The sequence below is a fragment of the Equus przewalskii genome, chromosome 16, assembly GCF_037783145.1.
Source record: "Equus przewalskii isolate Varuska chromosome 16, EquPr2, whole genome shotgun sequence".
Lineage (NCBI taxonomy): Eukaryota > Metazoa > Chordata > Mammalia > Perissodactyla > Equidae > Equus > Equus przewalskii.
In genome coordinates this window covers 28,471,955-28,492,907 of record NC_091846.1, presented here as the reverse complement: position 1 = coordinate 28,492,907, position 20,953 = coordinate 28,471,955, and the positions used below count along the sequence as shown (strand labels likewise).

General features: G+C 38.2%; 1 protein-coding gene across 4 annotated transcripts in view; it reads right to left on the bottom strand.

Annotated features, from left to right (window-relative positions):
* The window catches only part of VWA8 (von Willebrand factor A domain containing 8), a 358,168-nt gene that overhangs the window by 117,348 nt on the left and 219,867 nt on the right, over positions 1-20,953 (bottom strand). For all 4 annotated transcript variants that reach the window (XR_011527880.1, XM_070578403.1, XM_070578404.1 and 1 more), the window contains 4 exons: positions 11,594-11,702; positions 9,520-9,658; positions 6,560-6,759; positions 116-229 (listed from right to left, as the gene is read on the bottom strand). Coding sequence is in view for 3 of the 4 variants with exons in the window: in XM_070578403.1 (XP_070434504.1) it covers positions 116-229; positions 6,560-6,759; positions 9,520-9,658; positions 11,594-11,702 (562 nt within the window). In the remaining variant the exon portion in view is untranslated. The remainder of the gene's footprint in view (positions 1-115; positions 230-6,559; positions 6,760-9,519; positions 9,659-11,593; positions 11,703-20,953) is intronic.

The window sequence follows — 20,953 nt, the reverse complement described above, 5'->3', positions numbered from 1 at the left end:
TCGTGCATCATAGTACACAGAAGGCACTGAGAGGGATGTGTGGGCATGCATCTTTATGGTTAGAATGCTACAGAAAATCCTTGGCAATTTGCTGGACAAGTTGGGCACTCCTTACAGCTTCTTCCTTATTCCACCAGGAAGATTTCTTAGATGTAACCTCTCTTTCTGAAGGGAGGATGAGACGACGAAGGGCCCGGCCACCGATATCGAACAATAGGATGACATTACTCTGGAAATAAAGAAAACAGTGAAAAGCTCAAGATTTGTTTCTTTGTTTCTTTCTTTTTTTTTTTTTAAGCAGCAGCCTCTTGGCAACCTAAGAATAAAGCTTATAGTGATGAACCAGAGGGAAGATGACAATATTAAATACGTATGTAAGTGGCACCATGAAGATACTAAATGGCTTTCCTTAATACAGAATTTAAAATACTACATGGCTTTATGAAGATATTTCTAATTATGTAATGCAGAAGTTATTCTCTTTGAAGATTTTATCTTAAACTACCCCCTTCTAAATATAGGCTAGCTTAACCATGATCCTGTTTTTTTACATAGTAATAAGAAAATTAAGAGGATAGATAATTTTTTTTTTTTAAAGATTTTATCTTTTCCTTTTTCTCCCCAAAGCCCCCCCGGTACATAGTTGTGTATTCTTCGTTGTGGGTTCTTCTAGTTGTGGCATGTGGGACGCTGCCTCAGCGTGGTCCGATGAGCAGTGCCATGTCCGCGCCCAGGATTCGAACTAACGAAACACTGGGCCGCCTGCAGCGGAGCGCGCGAACTTAACCACTCGGCCACGGGACCAGCCCCAAGAGGATAGATAATTTTTAAAAGTCTATTTTCTTTAATTACACTTGGAGAATGTTCAATGTTCTGTTGAAAATGCTCTTACATTGTGCATAATTAAATCTCATTTACTCTTTTCACAAATCCAGGTTCAATCTAGAAAATATGTATATGATATAAAGATGGGATAGTAAGAAAATATAAAGGAGCTCAAGAATCTAAAGCATAAGTGTTTCTTCATCTTGAAATTTACTAAGCTTGAGGAACTTTAATAGCTGGTGTTGTAATAATGTACAAACAAGAGATTTCTCCAGCATCATTAATCATAGTTACGCAAATGCAGTAATTAGGAGCATTTTTTCCAAGAAAAAAATGTTTTAAATAAACCTTAAGGATTAAAATAAATGAAAAAAAGAACTTAAAATTGAGAATGCCAGAAAAGATTAAATATTTTAAAGGGATGCAAAGAAGTTGGCTTTCTTAGTTAAAATTTAAAGCTGTTTGAAGATTAACAGCTTTGCAAAAAGGCACCTGCAAGTTGTTTGTCAGGCCTCATTGTTATGCAATTGTCTGTTCTCTCTTTCTTGTTTTTGTTTTGTTTTGTTTTAAGTTTGGGGCTGCTCCAGTTTTCTAACTCTTATGAACTTTTCATTTCAAGAACTTCCTTTGGGCAAAATAGAGATACAAAGCGCCCAAAGAATTAACACATATTTTGCAAAATATAGGAAACAAAATAAGAAATGTTTGCTAATTTGTTGCATAATTTTTATTGAGCAGCTTATATTCTAAAGCACAGAGGAGCATACAATGATGAATTAACCATGACCCTTGCCCTCTTTTATGTAATCCAGTTAGAGAGAAATAAAAAGAAATATTAAAAAAGAGTAATAATTTCATCTGCAAATCTGGGACCTCATAGTGTGGTTTCAAATTTATTTAAGCAGCTAATTTTATTTTGAAATGCTCAAATTAAAGTAGTATTCAGTTTCCTTCACTCCATATACTCTGAATCTTGGCTGTATTAAAAAATTCTACTAAGCATGTTGACAAAGCTTAAATTTTTCCACAAACATTACCCACAGAATGCATCATTTTGTATAATATGAAATTCTCCATTGAGAATGCATGTTAGGAATATTCTCTTTAAAATCAACATTTCATGTAAGTAGTAGTATTCCTGGTATTTGAAAGTTTGAAAATGACAGCAACATCTTACAGTTTGCCTTAAGAAAACATACTAATAGGTTAAAAATTTAATCTCCATTCTAGAATCTTTTTTGAGTATTTTAGGAGAAACTCTTTCTAGTATAATAAATATGTACAATATTAACATGACTTCTTAGCACTAAGCAATTTTGGATAATATCAACTTCTCTAAGCAAAACAAAATCCTAAAAATAATGTTTGATCCTAAAACATGATTAAACAGGCGAATAAGCAGATGATTAAACAGATATGATTAAGGAGAAAAATGTTAGTATGATTTTGCATTTTTCTTCCTTTTTAGGGTCTAATATTTATATATTCATAACTTGGCATAAATGAACTGAAAAACTGCATCTTTTTAAGTGAAAGAAAACATATATATTTTTCCAGCCACCGCTGTATTTACAATTAGTTTTAGAAGCAATTGGCAGCATGAAGGAGTTCTGTTGCTCCATCCTTTTAGATGTTAATGGTTTCCTTCTGTAAATGACTAATGATATACTCTGTCTGAGTTTAAAAATAGAATTTTGCGTCACACATGAGTACATGTTACTGTGGTTTTGGCACTCCTTTAAGGGGGGAGCGGGGGAGAAGCGAATGAGCAATTTTATCATGTTTGTATTTGACTGGGAGAAAAGCAACCTCTGGATGACCTCAATGTCCCAAAGTCTGTAATTCTAAACTTTGTACAGATGTAATAAGTAACCTCAAGGGGCGGGGGTTGGGGGGGGAAGGAGTCTTTATTTTTAGGCATGGCAAAGTTTCCCTTTCCTTACTCAAGAATTTATTTTAGCAAGGAATTTTTGAACAACTTCTGAAATGAACCAGAGAAATGCATCCGTACCAAAGCTTTATTTGAAAAGCCAAGGGATAGATGAATTAATGGAAGTACTTCTCTACAATATTTTAGCTCCATTTTCAGTTTGGGCAGAATGGAGAAGGAACTGATGGCAGTGCACTCATTTTTTATTCGATTAGAATTATTTATCATTTCTTAAATTTGCACGCTGTTCATTTGGAATTAAAGAGGTCTTACACCTTAACAGGGCCATAATATAAAGTTTTACACCGCTAAGATGTCCTTTCTGAAAAAAGAAAAGGCAGTTCAGACGACACGTAGAGTAGAGCATCCAGATATGCTGTGCACGCCTGCCCAAGTACAGAGGTAGCTTTGTGGAAAACGTTGAAAGTGTGGTCAAAGGGATAAGTCAGGTACCTGTAGGAATGCCAGGAGGCAAAGTGCTGGCTATGGAGGACAAGCACATCTTTACAATGAAGAATATCATTTGATGAAAGTCATTGTAAGTGAACAGAATATTAATCAATGATGTTGCCAAATAATTGGATCTTTTGAGAAAATAAAATATTTGCTAAGAACCTAAAAATCTAGTACTTTTAAAGAACTAGTGTATGTAAATTTGACAGCTGAAAATTTGGCAAGGCTGAATAAATACTCCAAATTTAGATTCTTGTCCAAATTCGATTGGCTACTGAATTAAAAATCACCAAGATGTCATGTGCTCTTTATGACAGACAGAATTCAATTCAATGACATTGATATTTAGTTGCAAATCTATAAAGTAAAACTTTATTCTAAGGTGCTTGACCTAAACTTTTATAAGCAATATCATGATATTTATAAAGTCTGCTTCTAGGAGAAAATGAAAATGAAAAAAAATGTGAAAAACCAGAAAACGATGTATTAACTCAGAATTTATGATAATTATTTAGGCAAGGCCTAAAGTTAAAGTTGACTTATTTATTTAGCAAACTACTGAAATGTTATTTATGCAATATTTTCCTCTTGATTAGACAGTCTAAAAGTACTGTTTCTTGCTTACACCTTGCTCTCATAGTGACTTTAAATACTTGCAAGTAAGAACACTGCATTTCTTTAATATTTCCCTATTATGAATACTTTCTAATTTTCAGACTATCCTTTCCCCAAGTATCTGCAGTGAGTGAGAGAGTGGATGAAGTTTAATTCTGGTGGGGTCAATCCAATTTGGTTTGAATCTCAGTTCTACCATGCATTTGCTGGGCAAGTTGTTTAAATTCTCTGAGCCTCAGTTTCCTCACATGAATATATAGCTAATAGCTGCCTCACAAGGTAGCTGGAAGACTGACATGGGATAATGTATGTAATCCTTTGCTTGACACATAGTCTGCATTTAACAATTGATCCTTCTCCTTGAGACGTTCATCACTTGCCATCCGGGATACCACACTCCCCAGTTTATCCCCCTACTTCACTGGCCACACATTTTCAATCCCCTTGGTTGATTCCTCTTCATCTCCCTGATCTCTTAATATTTTATTGCCCCAGGGCTTGATGCTTGGACTTCTCTTCTCTATCTACATTCATTCCCTTGGTGATCTCTTTTAGTTTCATGGCTTTAAATAACATTTATATGCCAATGACTCCCAAATTTGTATTTCCTGTTCTGACCTCTCCATTGAACTCCAGACTCATCTACTTGGATGTCTAATAGACATCCAAAATTTAATCAAATGCCTAACGTTCCCTCCAAAATCGATTCCTTCCTCATCTCAGTTGATGGCGAATCTATCATTTCAGTTGCTCAGGCCCTAAACCTTGAAGTTGCCCTTTACTTTCTTTCATCCCATACATCTGATCTCTTAGGAAATCCCATTGGTCCTACCTTCAAGATATATGCAGAATCTAGCATTACTTAGGACTTCCATCCTCCTCCAAACTGCCATCATCTTTTGCCTGGATCATTGCAAAAATCTCTTAACTAGTCTCCTGCATTTTGCATTAGCACCTAAAAACTATTCACCACAGAAGAGCCAGAGAAATCCTTTAAAATGCAAGTCAGATCAAGCTAGTCTTTTGCTTGAGACCCTCTAACACCTTCCCCTTTCACTCATAGTTAGGGCCCAGAGTATTACAATGGTCTACAAGGCTCTACACAATCTGCTTCCCCGCCCTCTCCACCATGCCCCTTCTCCAACCCACTGAGTGACCTCTTTGATCTGACTTCCTCATGCTCTTTCCCTCATTCAGTCTTCCCCACTACACTTCTTTAAAGTTGGAGAGTCATGTTCCAGCCTCTGGAACTTAACAATTCCCATTGCCTGGAACTCTTTTATTCCAGATATTTGTTCTCCCCTGCACCTCTATCAAGTCTTTGCTTAAATATCACCTTCTCAGTTAGGCAATCCCTGCCCACTTATCCTATTTTAAATGGAAATCTTCCTCCTAGCCTTCTATTTTACTCTCCCTTGCTTCTCATCTTCTAACTTGATACAATTTAATTATTTTTTTTGCTTATGGTCTATCTTCCTGGACCAGAATGTAAGCTTTTGAGGACAAGAATTTTTGTTATTTTGTTCATTGCAATATCCCCAATAGTAGGCAAATGATATGTATTTGTTGAATGAATAATATACTTAGTATAGTATTTAGTAGATACTAGGTGGGTAACAGGTATACGAAAACATTATACTCCTTTCTATTGGTATAGTAGAGATTAACTTAGACCTTTAGAATTCTCACTAACTGTCTTTTGATCTATGTCTTCTGTTTGGAATGATTTTTAGCCTGACTCTGGGCATCTGTACTTTTCATTAGTGCTTTTTTACAATAGTAGGGATGGTTGGAACTTGAGCATCATTAGACACTAAAGTATCTCAGTGTATTCCTGAAATGGACTGAATGTTTATGTCTCCCCAAAATTCATATGTTGAAATTCTAAGCCTGATGTATTAGGAGGTGGGGCCTTTGGGAGGTGACTAGGTCATGAGGATGGAGTCTTCATGAACAGGTTTAGTGCCCTTATAAAAGAGAAACCAAAGAGATCCTTCATTCCTTCTGCCATATGAGGTTACAGTGAAAAGACAGCTGTCTAGGAAGTGGGTTCTCACCAGACACCAAATCTGCTGGTGCCTTGATCTTGCACTTCCCAGTCTCCAGAACTACGAGAAATAAACTTCTGTTGTTTAAAAGTTACCTAGTCTATGGTAGTTCTGTTATAGCGGCCTGAACAGACTAAGACAATTCCATTCAGTATATTTATGTGGCTGTCTCTACATAAAGACTATCATTCAGGTTTCAGATAAAATGTCATCTCCTAAGAGGAGAGACCTCAGCACTCTGTAATACTGTTCACCTTCCCAACCCCTCCTACTCTATCCCCATCATTCTCTAGGACATTACTTCATTTCTATATAGCACTTATCACTTCCTAAAATTAGCATATTTATTTGTTGGTTTACTTGTTTGTTGTCTGTCTCTCCAAAGGGAATATAAGCTTCACGGCAAAGAATTATCTGGCTTCAAATGTCAGTAATGCTGAGGTTGAGAAACTCTGACTTACATGTTTTCAGAATTACAGTCACGTTGAAATCTCTGCAGAGAGAAGGTATTAGCTTGCCTTTGTGGTACTGATAAAATACAACCGCTGACTTCTCCCTTCAGCCCCTCTCCTCAATCTTTATGAAAGCACATATTTTCAGTTATTGGTTACAAAACACTCTTGTCTTTTCCTTCACATAAGTTACTGTTGGCATAACTGTATCACGTGAGTAGTATGGGGTGCATTACCTGCTGCTCGTGGAGAATCACTTGACCCTTGAGGGGATTTCCCAGCAGTGCCACTGTAACAAATGGGTGCCAAACTCCACTGGCCGTTCTTGGGAAAATGTCATACAAGTCCACAAAGTAGCCACTTTTTCCAGTCATATTCATAAAGTATAAGGAAACAGGATTGCATGTAACTACATAGAGAGCATTTTCTTCATTTTCTGAAATGACAAAGAGGTGTCAATATTGTGGTGTGTGACAGATTTTCTGACTGGTTGAAAGGTCCAGTGAAAACTGAATCATGAGACTGAGCACACAGTCGGAACTTAGTAGATGATCTGTAGATGGACTGATTAGGCTGAAAAAGACCATGAGAACCAATTCAGTTCCTGCTGTAAATGTAGATGCAGTCACACCTATCTATCTAAGGAAGCATCTATTTGTTCCCAAAAGAATTCCATCATATCTCATGACAAAACTATTAAATAGTATTTAACACTCTTCAATGTCAGGAAATTCTTCCTTGCATGAAAGAAAAGTGTTTTGTGCTTCAATAAAAGTCTGTTTTCTTTTGTTTTATCCTTGGTTCAGATGGACAGCAGATGGTCAACATCTTATATCTGCTAATCTTGCATTTCCTAGATAGTTACTTGATCTTTAGGCTTTTCTTACTATAAATCACTAACTCCACTTTTTGATTCTTAGCTCTATAGATCTCATTTTACAAACTCTTGGTTCATATTAAATATTTCTTATTATAAAATTTCTGTCTTTTCAATCTGAGTACTTGACTAGGTCCATTTTACAAACTCTATATCAGTGCTTCTTCAACTGTGAAGTGCTCATGAATCACTGGGGAGCTAATAAAAATGCAGATTCTGATTCAGTAGGTCTGGCGTGGGGTTTCTGCCTTTTCAGCAAGCTCCCGGGAGATGCCAATGCTATTGGTTTGAGGGCTTCCCTTTGAGTAGCCAGACTCTGGATGATGTTTCCCATAATCTCTATCTATGAGCACCCTGAGATGAGGGATGAAGCTGCTTTTGTGTAATAAGTGCTATCAGCATCACTCATTATCCAGGTATCTATTTAGCAGTGTTCATATTTTATGAACTCAAAATTAAGACACAAGATATGATAACAAGATATAACATTTATATTTAGAACCATCCTGGAAAATTTGGAACATATGTATATATTGTGTATGTGTTTGAGTGCCATGTCTACAAATAATGACCAAATATTATACATAAAGATACAGTAAATTGAAGTAAATAGGCTAACATTGATAAGAAACACAAGTCTTTGGAAGTGCAGAAGAAGATACATATCATTTAGGAGACAATGTGAACTGTGTGCGTGTTTCAGTTCCAAATATCAATATCAGATAGGATCACACAATTTATAATTTAAGGATCTTTTTAATGCTTCCCACTATCAGTACAAATAAGTTCAATTCAACATCTATTGAGCACCTTCCCACAGAGTATAGGGCAACAGGGAATACAGTAAAAGTACTAACAGAAACGTACTTAATAAACCTAATAAACTTATAGCAGGCTTTAAGGCCTGTTTGGTCTTGGGCTCAAATACATGTGTAATTAATTCTGATTCTAACCCAAGAAAATGCTCTTTTCTCTCACTAATGTAGAATAGGTAAAAAACAAAGAAATAAAAAATGATAAAAAAAACTTCGCTTGCAAATGTGGGCAATACAGAAATAGACGGTTAAATTATATCAGGGACAGCAAATGAGTTTCATTTTTAAGGGCCTCTTCTGACTGACTGGCAGCGGCTGCCTGGAATGTTGTGTTGAGAAGAACTGTAAGCCTGTGACCAGTTTAATGAGAAAAGTGCTGCACCTGATGAGAGGAGTCTGTCACAGTCATGGGCAGAGGATCCCAGTGTACTTATTCTAATCCCTAAATATGAGACAAGGGCCAAAGTTCAAACTTTATCCATAAAATCCATGCTTACTCTTTACTAGTGAATGTAAAATATTTTAATAAGAGCACCAATCTGTTACCAAAAAAAGTGTACATTTTTAAGGCATACTTTTTCTTTTTTTTTGAGGAAGATTAGCCCTGAGCTAACTACTACCAATCCTCCTCTTTTTGCTGAGGAAGACTGGCCCTGAGCTAACATCCATGCCCATCTTCCTCTGCTTTATACGTGGGACGCCTACCACAGCATGGCTTTTGCCAAGCGGTGCCAAGTCCGCACCCGGGATCCGAACTGGCAAACCCCAGGCCGCTGAGAAGCAGAACGTGTGCACTTAACCGCTGAGCCACTGGGCCGGCCGTAAGGCATACATTTTTACTGAGCATAGCTGATTTTAGGAATAAGCAATATCTACAGAACTCATATGCACAAAAACTTGCTTCTGAATTTTTGCCTGAACAATCCCCATCTTGGTCAAGTTACAGACTCTCTCCCTTCCCCCTGCCATCACTTCTGTTTATATCACCTTAGTAACTGCTACCAACTGAAAACTTCTGCAAAAAAGTACCCAGGGCACACTGTATGAATCAGTAAGAAATGGCAACAATCCAGAAATGTAGATGCCAAAAATTCACATGCTTTATTTGCCTTTCTTTACAATGAGAAGTTTAATGACTGCAAATCACTCCAGCTCTGCTTTCGTGGTTCATGCAATCACTAAACTGGAATCCCAGCCAAAAAAATCCAGTTTCTCCTTTTTCTTTTCCTCTTCTATTTTTAGCACACAACTGGGTGTGTTTAACTTTGTGCTACAATTGTAATGAGAAACAGACCTGCATACAAACTCAGCAGGGCTTATGTGGATTCCACAATAGTATTTTGTTAAGTTGTTATAGGAAATTAGTTCTCAATTACATATAATTGCTATCAAATCCAAGAATGACACAGTTACTGAGTCTATTACAGACGTTTGATGTCTAGAGATTAATCCCTGTTTTTAAAAACTCAGTGCAGGAAGGAATAATCAAAAGAAACTGACATACCATGTGATGTAGCAACGTCACAGATTAAGTTAATTTCATCCAACGGTAACCTCCAGGAGGCACATTCTTCAGTAAAGGTTTGGGATCTTTCTTCACGTCTTTCTATTGGATATTCCTGTATGTTTATAAGTGCTGGACCCTATAATAAAGTAGTTAACTGAGTTAAGAAATTTGGGTAGTTACCAAAATGTAAAAAACCTAAAGTTCTTCAAAGTACAGAATTTAAATTCAAATATTCAATATCTTGATACACCTCTTCTCATTTTATTGACTGGAATGGTACTTGTAACAATAATAATACCATACACTTGCATTTATGAATGCTTTCACATGTGCTATCTTATCTAATTCCTTACTTGGTTTTCTTTTTACTCGCGAAATATACTAGACCTAAAACCCATAGGATTTCTCATTACTTCATTCCTTTCTCAACTGAGAGCAAGTTTTGAACTACAAGTATTGGGACCCAGAACTGTCCAAACCAGGAGAATAATTTGTAAATGAATGAATCAAGGCCTGATATAAGTCCCTTGTGAAGAATGATTATTATATCATTATATAGAACATAATGGCTAAATATGGGTCTTTGAAATAAAATGTAAAAAAAAGTGACATCTGAAATTTTAAAAAACTTACTGATAACTACTACTATTACTTATAAAAGACAGAGTATTTTATATGGTGAAAATTATTCAGTACAAACATAAGCAGAGCAACTAACTTAATAAGGTTATTATATTTGCGCTGGGAATGATATGATTTCCTGGAAGAATTATATAGCTGTTACTAAAACTTCAATTATTTGCATGCCCCATAGTCCTTAATTAATCAAAAACATTTGGGTTAGATATTGACTGTTGTGGCATCCATACTCCCCTTTCATGTCCCTTTCTATCTAGTCTGTATCTCAGAGCTAGACGACTAAAAACTACATTCCTCAGACTCCCTTGCAGCAAGGGTGCTGGATGTGATTTAGGTTCTGCCAATTGAATGCACTGGCATGAGATCTGGAAGGCAGAAGAGAGGCAGTGGCCAGCTCTAGTAGACAAGGAGGCTCTGACGACTAAGAACAGCCAGATTCTATGCTCTACTAGGGGTCGACAAATGTGGCCCACAGGCTCAAGTCTCACCCACTGCCTGCTCTTGTAAGTGAAATTTTACTGGAACACAGCCACACTCATTTGTTAACGTATTGTCTAAGGCTGCTTTTGTGTTACCATAGCAGAGTTGAGAATCTGTATGGCTACAAAGCTTAAAATATTTACCATCTGGCCCTTTACAGAAAAAGTTTGCTAATCCTGCTTTACTGTACAGCTCCCAGCAACAGGGGTGACAGCAGAAACTAAAGCACTGATCTTGAAACTAAAAGTCCAGGGGCAGGCCCGGTGGTGCAGCGGTTAAGTTCACACGTTCCACTTCGGCGGTCCGGGGTTTGCTGGTTTGGATCCCGGGTGTGGACATAGCACTGCTTGGCAAGCCATGCTGTGGTAGGTGTCCCACATATAAAGTAGAGGAAGATGGGCATGGATGTTAGCTCAGGGCCAGTCTTCTTCAGCAAAAAGAGGAAGATTGGCAGCAGATGTTAGCTCAGGGCTAATCTTCCTCAAAACAAAACAAAACAAAACAAAAGAAACTAAAAGTCCAGAGGTAGCCTCTTGACTTCTATTCCTCCTATCCTTTCTAAAGATTTTACAAGCATCTAATTCCCCACAGTAATTTCCTTTCTGCTTGAAATAACTAGAGGGGTTTCTATTGTAACTCGTGACTGACACTCCTTTCACTTGCCTTTTCACCTGAAGACAAATATCATGGAGTAACTGTCCTAGGATAATACAACATATCTGATTCTCCTGAAATACAGGTTAGCTCTTAGGAATTCTACTGACCATTAGCAATTACTACCTACACTGAGTCCCTCAGAGGCCAGATGGGCTGGAGAGTTAGAGCAAAAGCTAAATCTATTCTAAAATACCATCAGAAAATGTAATTCCTGAGAATGTATGGATTTTCTCCAGGGAAGATAAACAAAAATCTGTAACATTCAATATTTTAATGAAGAAATAATAATATCAACCTTTACGTCTATATGATGAGTTTCTGCTGGACACAACAGTTTTTGCATTCCATTTCGTGACTGACCAATTGTCCAATAGCCCATGAATGTCTGCTCTGGCAGAGGCAACCTGTCAAGGATGATATGAAAAGTAAACGTTTCTTCTTCTTTCCAAGTCATAGGAAAAAATAAGGAGCCATCTATTATCAACCACACAAATAAATTTGAAGAATGCTTTACTTAGCAGTGAGTTATATTTCATTTTATTAAAAAGATAGTCTATAAAACCATATTTAGAATATTCTTTAAGAAGAAAAAGATTCCACATTTCTGAAAGTCAGAGAAGATAAGATCCTATTCTGTTTTTACATTAATGACAATTATAATTAAGGTTTACATATTTTTTCCTTGAGTTGGTAAAATACTTGGTAATTTAACAGCTAAATTCCTAGTAGAGTATAGGAAGGATTTAGAACAAAAATGGAGCGATCCATCCATTTTTCAGTGTACTTTTTAAAATTTGGAATCGAATAATAAATAGTACACAATACCACCAGTCACACGTCTGTAAGTTGTACAGGGCAAGTTTCATAGACTCTATTTTAGCACTTCAATCTTTTTGTTACTTGGAACTGAAATATAATATACATATTGCAATACAAATATATATACAAATATAATATACAGAAACCTTCACATAAATGTGCTGCTTAGTTCTGAACACACCTGTGAAACAAGTACTCAAAGAAGGGCACCACCAGCACCCAGAAACCCCCTCAGGACCACTGAGGGCTTTATCCCAACCCAGGGAGCAACTATCCTGACTGCTAATGGAGTTATTCTGTGTTTAGATTCCTTTTTATCTAAAGTGATTTGCCAAAATAAATATGGCAATGCTAAAGCACAAAACCACAGACAAATTTTTGTGAATAAAGCCTTCACTTTTTACTCATACTATCTTTTCTTTGAGTCTTTAGAAAAGGAACTATTAATTTGTCATTTAATGGAATATACATTTCTTATTCCATGGTAAGTTAAGGCAAGAAATGATTCAGAGTTAAAAGCTCTTTAAAAATAATGCTTATGTGGCTAAAAACTAAAATGTATGCTTGAATGATTCTGATGACCATGAAAAGAGTAAGTACTTGTACTGAGAAATCATTTTATTTTCAGTAAAAGAGAAGTCTGACACAATATTTCCATATGCTTAATAAGACCATGTAAGGCTTGTATATTTTTAACATAAAATAATGGAACCAAGCATTCTGGTGGAATATGCCTTTTGTCCCTTTGAAGTGCTAATGTCTAACACAAAAGGACAGAAATTAAAAAGAAATTTACAATGAAATTCTTCTAAGTCATATGACATAAATTTCTTAAAAAGACATATGTGCTTTTGTATCTATCATCCAAAATATAATTTAAGTACCTGGACAATTATCCTTTTTTTTTTTTTTTTTTAAAGACTGGCCCCTGAGCTAACAACTGTTGCCAATCTTCTTCTTGTTTTTTTTTTTTCTGCTTTGCTTTATCTTCCCAAACCCCCTGTACATAGTTGTATATCGTAGTTGCAGGTCCTTCTAGTTGTAGGATGTGGGACGCCGCCTCAACGTGGCCTGACAAGTGGTGCCATGTCCGCGCCCAGGATGCGAACCCTGGGCCGCCGCAGTGGAGCACGTGAACTTAACCAGTTGGCCACGGAGCCAGCCCCTGGACAATTATCCTGATTGGTCACCCACTTCTGTATTTCTACTGGAAACCAGGTGGGAGGCGCACTGAGTCAGGGGATTTACTATTATTATATTCTTTCTTTTAAATGTAATAAAAACACATTTCTGTATCAAAAGCCTGATCTTGAAAACATCTTATAGACCTGAGATCTCTCTCTCCTTGTTTAGGGAATGAACTGTATTCTTTACTTGCTGTCAGCACTTCACCAAAGGAGAATCAGGTCTCCAAATACAGAAGGAGAAAAACAAAGGAAGGAGACATACCTAATTTCCCCCTAGCATAGAAGGCACAGTATAATAAAATGCAGGAGATCTGGGTTCTAGTTCTAGCTCTTTTATTAAATAGCTATGTAAACCTTGGAAGGGAAAAGTTAGCTAATTTCTTTGCGTGTTAATTTCTTCCTTTGTGAAGTGAAGGTTGCTTATAGCGTGGGGAGCCTATGATGATCACCAAAGTGACTAGGAGTAAGTGTCACTGGTAGATTCAATAGTCTTGCATTAACTTGGTGCCCTGGAGTGAAAATAAACAATCAGAATGAAAATATCTGTACCTACCACTAGAATAGGTGCCCTGATAGAACTGCTTTATTAAAGCTTATAAAAAAGAAGCTCTAAATACATCCCAAATTGGCTCTTTGAAGACACCAGAAACAGTTATATATATCTTGAAATCTAATTAGAAGCAGAGAATCGCTTAATAAAAATGGTCTTTGGTTGACAGGTTGATATCTAACCTAAAAAATGGACCTAATATATCTTTTAATAATCTCACAAAAATATCACATAGATGCTAAACAAAACAAAACAAGCAAACAAAAAAAATTCGTCCATTTGAGAAATAGTAACTTTACTCTCCTTCCAGTTTTTACTGACAATTTTAGGGATATTCATCAAATCTGGTTTGAACTTGCCAACTCATTCTAAGTAATAGTCATGGAAATTGCAGCCTGTCTGGTTCCATCTAAAAATAACACTAGCTGTTTGGTTGGCCGGGTATCGGAAGGACCTACAGGTACCCCATTTAGAGTCTGTTCCGGAACCACATAACAAGATGCTATTGGCAGTAACAACTACAAATGAAAGTCACATTCGCAGGGTGTTCTGGAGTTGCACAATCAAACTGACTCATCCAGCTCCTTGGTAACACAGCGTGTTGTTTCTAGACTTTTCCTGTGCACTCCAGGCTGGCCAACTGAGGTAAACCAAAGCCTCTCACTTATTTTCTATTACTAAAGCTTCCCAACAAGCTGTGGAAAAGTTTGATGGTTACTCTCTCCCCTTTGGTATGTTAGTAGTCAGGGGAAAGGGGAAGCATTATAATTGGGTGCATGAGGAAGCTTTGGAATTTGAAACATAATCAACATTAATTCGGGGGTAACTCTAAACTAACAATCAGTTAGCAAAAGACCCTATATTCCATTACTGAAATGTGTCATTCAACTCTGAGCAGACTTAAGTTGTTACACCTGATGTGACTGAAACAACAATGGTATTTTCCACGGTTTTAAGATCCTGTCACTTGTATTTTTTTTTAACTCTGTTAAAGTCCTAGCTGGAATGATGTCTTTAATTTTAAGGGTGAGGAGGATGAGCTTAAGCCTATAAATAGCACTACTTTTTATCTTCAATGTCATTCATGAATTTATGTTTTTTAAAACAACGAAGTATTTCAATTCATATGTTGTGATGTTTCTTAATCCCTTGTGGAAGTATTAATAAAGATCTGGAAGTAAAAGTTTTAAATAAAAGAAGGGTGAATTTCAAAATTATGACTCAGGTCAAATTACAGCTTGAGCAAGTTACACAAAGGAAAAAAAGGTTTTTTTAAGCAGGCATACAATTCATAACATGATGCACATGGACACCAAAGTTGAGTAATATAGTCTGAATGACATGAAAGAGATTTGTCTAAGATTGTTTCCATACAGAGGTGAGCTTAAGTTTTAAAGAGTATGTTCTGGCAAACTTCCGCCTTCTCTGAACATTTGCCAATACTATTTCTGGAGTATGAAAGAAACACATGAAATAGATTTGGATCTTTCTAGAGGCATTATGCAATTGGAAGTTGTTGACACATCTATTATCAACAATTCCTCAAACATTTCCTTACCACACGAACTACTAATTTTCATGGGAATAATGGAACCTTTTCAGGGTAGTTCCACCAACTCTCAAAAATTCACCAATTTATACCATCTTTGAGAAGAAAAAGAACAACTCCAATTTAGCAGGCCTCACTCATTCCTAATGTTTGAAATCTAACCTCTGGTAAACACTAGTTGGATTGTCCAACAGAGTTTACTGGAGTCTTTCATAGAATAACCCTGACAAATATTTCACCTTTGGCTCTTCCCCCTTCCTCTTACTCTCCAGCCAACTCATGCCTTAGCCACCTCAAACTGCTACTTGCTATTCCTAAACATACTATACATGTTCATGCTTCCACGGGGTCATTACCTCTGCCTAGAAATCCTTTCTGCTATTGCCTCTTTGATGAAATCCTTCTCATTCTTTTTTTTTTTTTGAGGAAGATTAGCCCTGAGCTAACATCTGCTGCCAATCCTCCTCTTTTTGCTGAGGAAGACTGGCCCTGAGCTAACATCTGTATCCATCTTCCTCTGTTTTATATGTGGGACGCCTGCCACAGCATGGCTTGATAAGCGATGCATAGGTCTGCGCCTGGGATCAGAAGCAGTGAATCCTGAGCTCTGGAAGTGGAGTGCGCGAACTTAACCGGTACGCCACCTGGCCAGTCCAAAATCCTTTTCATTCTTAAGGCCCAATTCCAATGTCACTTCCCCCTGCATCCCTCTCCCATATTTCTTCCTAGGAAGCAAAGTTAATCTCTTACTTTTCTAGATTTCCATGTAAATTTGCACATATGGAACTCTTAGAAACTCTTAGGATAGAGTTCTGTAGTATTTTCAATTTTCAAATTTAAGATCTGATAGAGAATAGAAGTTTAAGAGAGAAAGGTCAGAAGTCAATCTCTTGTAAATATTTTTATTTAAAATAAAATAAGAAGTCAGCATACTAAATAAAGAAAATAGAAAAGCCCCTTTAAACACTTTAAATTAGTAATAATGGGTACTACTATTCCCAGTTACCCTCCTTTGTTTGCTAGAAACTTCTGAATTTCCCTTCCCCACCATCTCACATATTGCTGGCAAATTAATTTTGCTTTGCTGCAAATGATAATGCATACAATGAGTATGTATATGTATTTTTCCTTTCTGTGCCTGGCTCTGCATTTAGACATCACGGTTTTACTTTACAACTTAGACTTGTGCATCTCTGCCCTGCTGGTCCTGCTGAGGTCACAGAAATGAAGAGTCATTTGGATGCACGGGATGGAAAAAGATTTGGGGAAACTTGCTATTCTTGGCTGACACTTCTAAATTATGCTCCCCATCACCCAGAATGACACTGCCCTGTCTTAGCGCTGCTGCCCACTGTGGCTCTGTGCCAGAGCAGATGTTGTCAGCCTGCTCCACACATCTCTGGCTTTCTTCCTCCTCACAGAACTTGCCTGGGTTTCCTTTGCCTCGTCTGTCTTCAAGTTTCACTGCAGAAACTTCTCTTTTTCTGCCATCTGCTTTACCAAACATATCTTAGAATTTTCGAATCTTAAGTTCTTTCCTTTTATAATTATCCACATCAAGAATGACTGGGACTGAAGCTCTCCCAGTTGGAAATTTTCCCAGAAAAAAAATTCTGTATTTCCCACAAGAAGGACCCATAGGTGAAAGAACCCACTGTGAATGTAGCACTTTGAATATCACACTCTATAACAATGTTGGTGGTTTGTGTTTTCCCAACTAGACTGCTAATTCATTAAGGGTAAGGTTTACACCTTACTCACTTGAATCCTTGGCACTCAGAACCCATCGATTCTGCCACCCAAATCTCGCTCACTCATGCCCCTCTTTTTCATTCCCACTGCTACAACGTAAGCCCCCACTGCTCATCACTCAGATTACTGCAGCTGTTTCCCAACAGGTCTTCCTGCCTCCCGTTTCACTGCCTTTCAGCTTCCTATCTTTGGAAACCAAAAGAGCTCTTTCTAAATTATGACTCTGATCATGCTACTCTCTGGCTTAAAATCCTTGTGTGATTCCCCAGACTCTTCTCCCTTTTAGCCTCACCACACAACATGTCCTCACTTAACCCTTAGTTTTAGTCACCAAACTACTTGCAGTTTCCAAAACGCACCATGCCCTTTACAACTGTCTCTGCTTGAAGTATTTTCTCCTCCTTTATTTGCCTGGAGAATGCGTGGTAATCCTTCAAAGATTCAGCTTGGTTATCCTCCCTGACTCTCCCCCAGCGCAGAAGCCAGCAATCCTACCACTTTGCTCTCTCTCCTGTGGCTCTAACATAACACAAGTTGCTCTTTACTTGAGTGCTTTCCCAATTGTGACCTCCTTGAAGGCAGACATTGAGCCTTCTTCACCTTTATATTTCTGACTCCCTATCTAGTGTTTAGCACATAAGTGCTCAATAGTGTTTGTTAAATGAGTGACTACTTGGTTATGCTAGAACTGCCAACATCTTCACCTACTTGTTTCTTATCTCAATGACAAGTTGCAAAAAGCCACTGTCAAATTAATAAACAGAAACTTCATTAAATTGGAGTCAAGAGGCCAAAACGGGGAGCTCTCGCGCCCCACATAGATAGCAAAGCCCGACAAGAAGAAGAAAGACTTCCTCTTCTTGACTGGCAAGAAACTCAGCCAATGAGAGGCTGTCACAACTCAGCCAATGAAAAACCACTACACCTTGAACTCTTTGTTTACGATAGCCTCCCCACCCCCAACTTCCTCTTTCCCTGTATAAAAGAGTTTCTCTTCCCTTGCTGCTGGGGACTTGCATGTGGCTCGCCATGGTTGCAGACCTTGAACTGCAATTCTTTGCTGATCCCAAATAAATTCATTTTTGCTAGAGAAATAACTGACTGTCTCTTTGTTTAAGGTCAACATTTTGGTGGCCCGTATAGGGATGCAGAGAAGACCCTTGATGACTCTAAGGCTGGTGAGCAAACAAGTGCAGTACCCACAACAGAGCCCAATGAGCTCACTGCTTTTCTTATCACCCTGGCCCCGGAGTTTGAGGATAAGTCTTTCTACTGGATCCAAGCTTCTGCCCTCTCCAGGTTTGAGACTCTCCAGGCCTTAGTCAAGATCTATTTTAAGGTTTCATCCTTTTCTGGTTAAGGTCTTGTTTGTCTGTGGGTATTCAGGTGGCACTTCGGCCTCTTTGAATCAGGTTGTTTCTTTGAACTGTGCTAGCCTTTGTCTGAGTAGCCTATGTCTACTCCAGATTTAGTTAATCTGGCAAACCAGCTCTCTAGAACTCTATAAGGGTCACCTAAAAGAAAGACCACTAAAGTTCTTAATCATCAACTCCAGCAAGTGAAGGCCTCCAAAGGAAACCAAAAACTCCTAGTTTCTGTTATTATTGCAAAGAACCAGGACATTGGAAAAGAAGTTGCTATAAATTTAAGTGCTTCAAGTGCCTGCAGCCCTCTAACTAGACTTTTCGATGTCCTCTAAATTCCCAGTGATGGGGCTCTGAGGAACTATGGGGACTCTTCCCGATCCTCCCTCTTAATCAGCTTTGAGAAACATTTGTCCAGACTAGAGATGAATCTCCTTCTGTCCTGACACTGGAGCCATACCCTTGGTGCCCAACCCCACTACTATAAAGCAGCACCTGCCTCGAAGCACTAAAACAGTTCAAATAGTGGAGATTGCTAATAAACCTCAAAACGTTCTTGTCTCTGAACCTATACCCTTTTGTTCAGGCCCTTTGAGAGACAAAAACCCTTTTCTCCTTAGTCCCTCCACCCCTATTCATTTATTAGGCTGAGAATTCTTGGAAAAGTATCATGCCAGAATTTTCTTCTCCTGAAAGGGGGAAGTAATTCTAGAATTTGACAGTAGCCATCAAAACAGCCAAGTGAATGAAATGACCCTTTGTCATCCTTTATTTGCTCCATCACTGCTGGTACCAGAGCTGATTCTGGAAACACCGTTAATTTGTCTCTATTGAATCAGCTACCCGCCTCCTTATGGGCAAAATCTCCAACTGATATTGGTAAAATTCACAGCGCACCTCCCATCAAATTCAAACTGATCCCTCAAGAACTCTCTGCAAAATTAATCAATACCCTATAAGTAAAGAAGCTCTTTAAGGTATAAAGATCATAACAGAGGATTACAAGGCCAAATTGTCTCTTGTACTAAATCCTGATAAAATTCCTATTTTACCTATGAGAAAACCCAAGGGCCGAGGGTGGACATTTGTCCAGGACCTCCAAGCAATAAACAACATTGTTATCCTTCAAGACCCTGTTGTTCCCAACCCTCATATGCTACTAACATCCATTCCCACTGGAAGCAAATTCTTTACTGTAATTGACTTATCCAAGTGCATTCTTTGGTATTCCAGTTGATGAAGCTAGCCAATACCTTTTTGCCTTCACTTGGGAAGTGAAGTGAGTCAATTCACCTGGACAGTAATGACTCAAGGTTTTACCGAGAGACCTTCTTATTTCTCTCAAATCCTGAAGGCTGATGCAGATGACATAAAGTTCCCTGGGGGTTCTATTTTGTTGCAATATGTGGATGATTTGCTCCTTTGCTGTCCCTCCCAAGTCTCACAGGAAGAAAGCATCCACTTGTTAAAGCTTGTAGCCTTAAGGGGACATAAAGCTGCGAAGGGGGAACTGCAGTTTGCCCCAAGCCAGGTTTGATATTTAGGGCATCTGGTATCAGAACAAGGGTCCAGATAGGCTTCATCCTATCCTAAGTTTCCAAAATCCAAAACGAAGCACCAACTGCTAGGTTTTCTTGGGCTAGGTGGTTACTGCCAAAATTGGATGCCAAATTTCTCTCCTATGGCCAAACCTTTGTGTGTTTTACTAAAGAACCCTGAACCAATTTTATGGGAAGAACAAGACGGCAGAGGCTTTAAGGCTTTAAAGGAGAGTTTGATAAACCCACCAACCCTTGGAAATCCCAATCATCAGAGTCCATTTTTCCTTTTTTTACACGAAAAGGAAGGGAATGCCCTTGGGATACTTAACCCAAAACACGGGGACCACCATTGACCCATAGGGTATTATAGACAGCAACTGGACCCTGTGGCACAGGGATATCCCCTTGCCTTAGAGCCATTACTGTCACTGCCCTTTCGCTTAAGGCTACCGAGAAAACTGTGGGATTCCCTTTGACCCTTTTTGTACTTCACGCAGAAGACCTCCTGGATTCTCACCACACATGGCACATTTGAGCCAGCTGCCTCACCTCCTATGAAATCCTTTTGTTAACTGCTCCTCACATAACTCTTTCACACTGTAATAAACTTAACCCCGCTACTTTTCTCCCCTCTGTCACCGACAAAGTCTCTCATGACTGCTTCATGCTGATGGGTCATCTCCTAGTTCCTCCTGAGGATCTGCAGGAAACTCCTTTGAGTAACACCAAATTCTCATGGTTTACTGATAGTTCTTATTTCAAAGGTGATAATTGCAAATCCTGTGCTGGGTATGCTGCTGCAACTCCTTTTGATATTGTTGAGGCAGCACTTTTACCTATGGCTACTTCGGCCCAACAGGCTGAATTGTATGCTCTTACATGGGCTTATACTT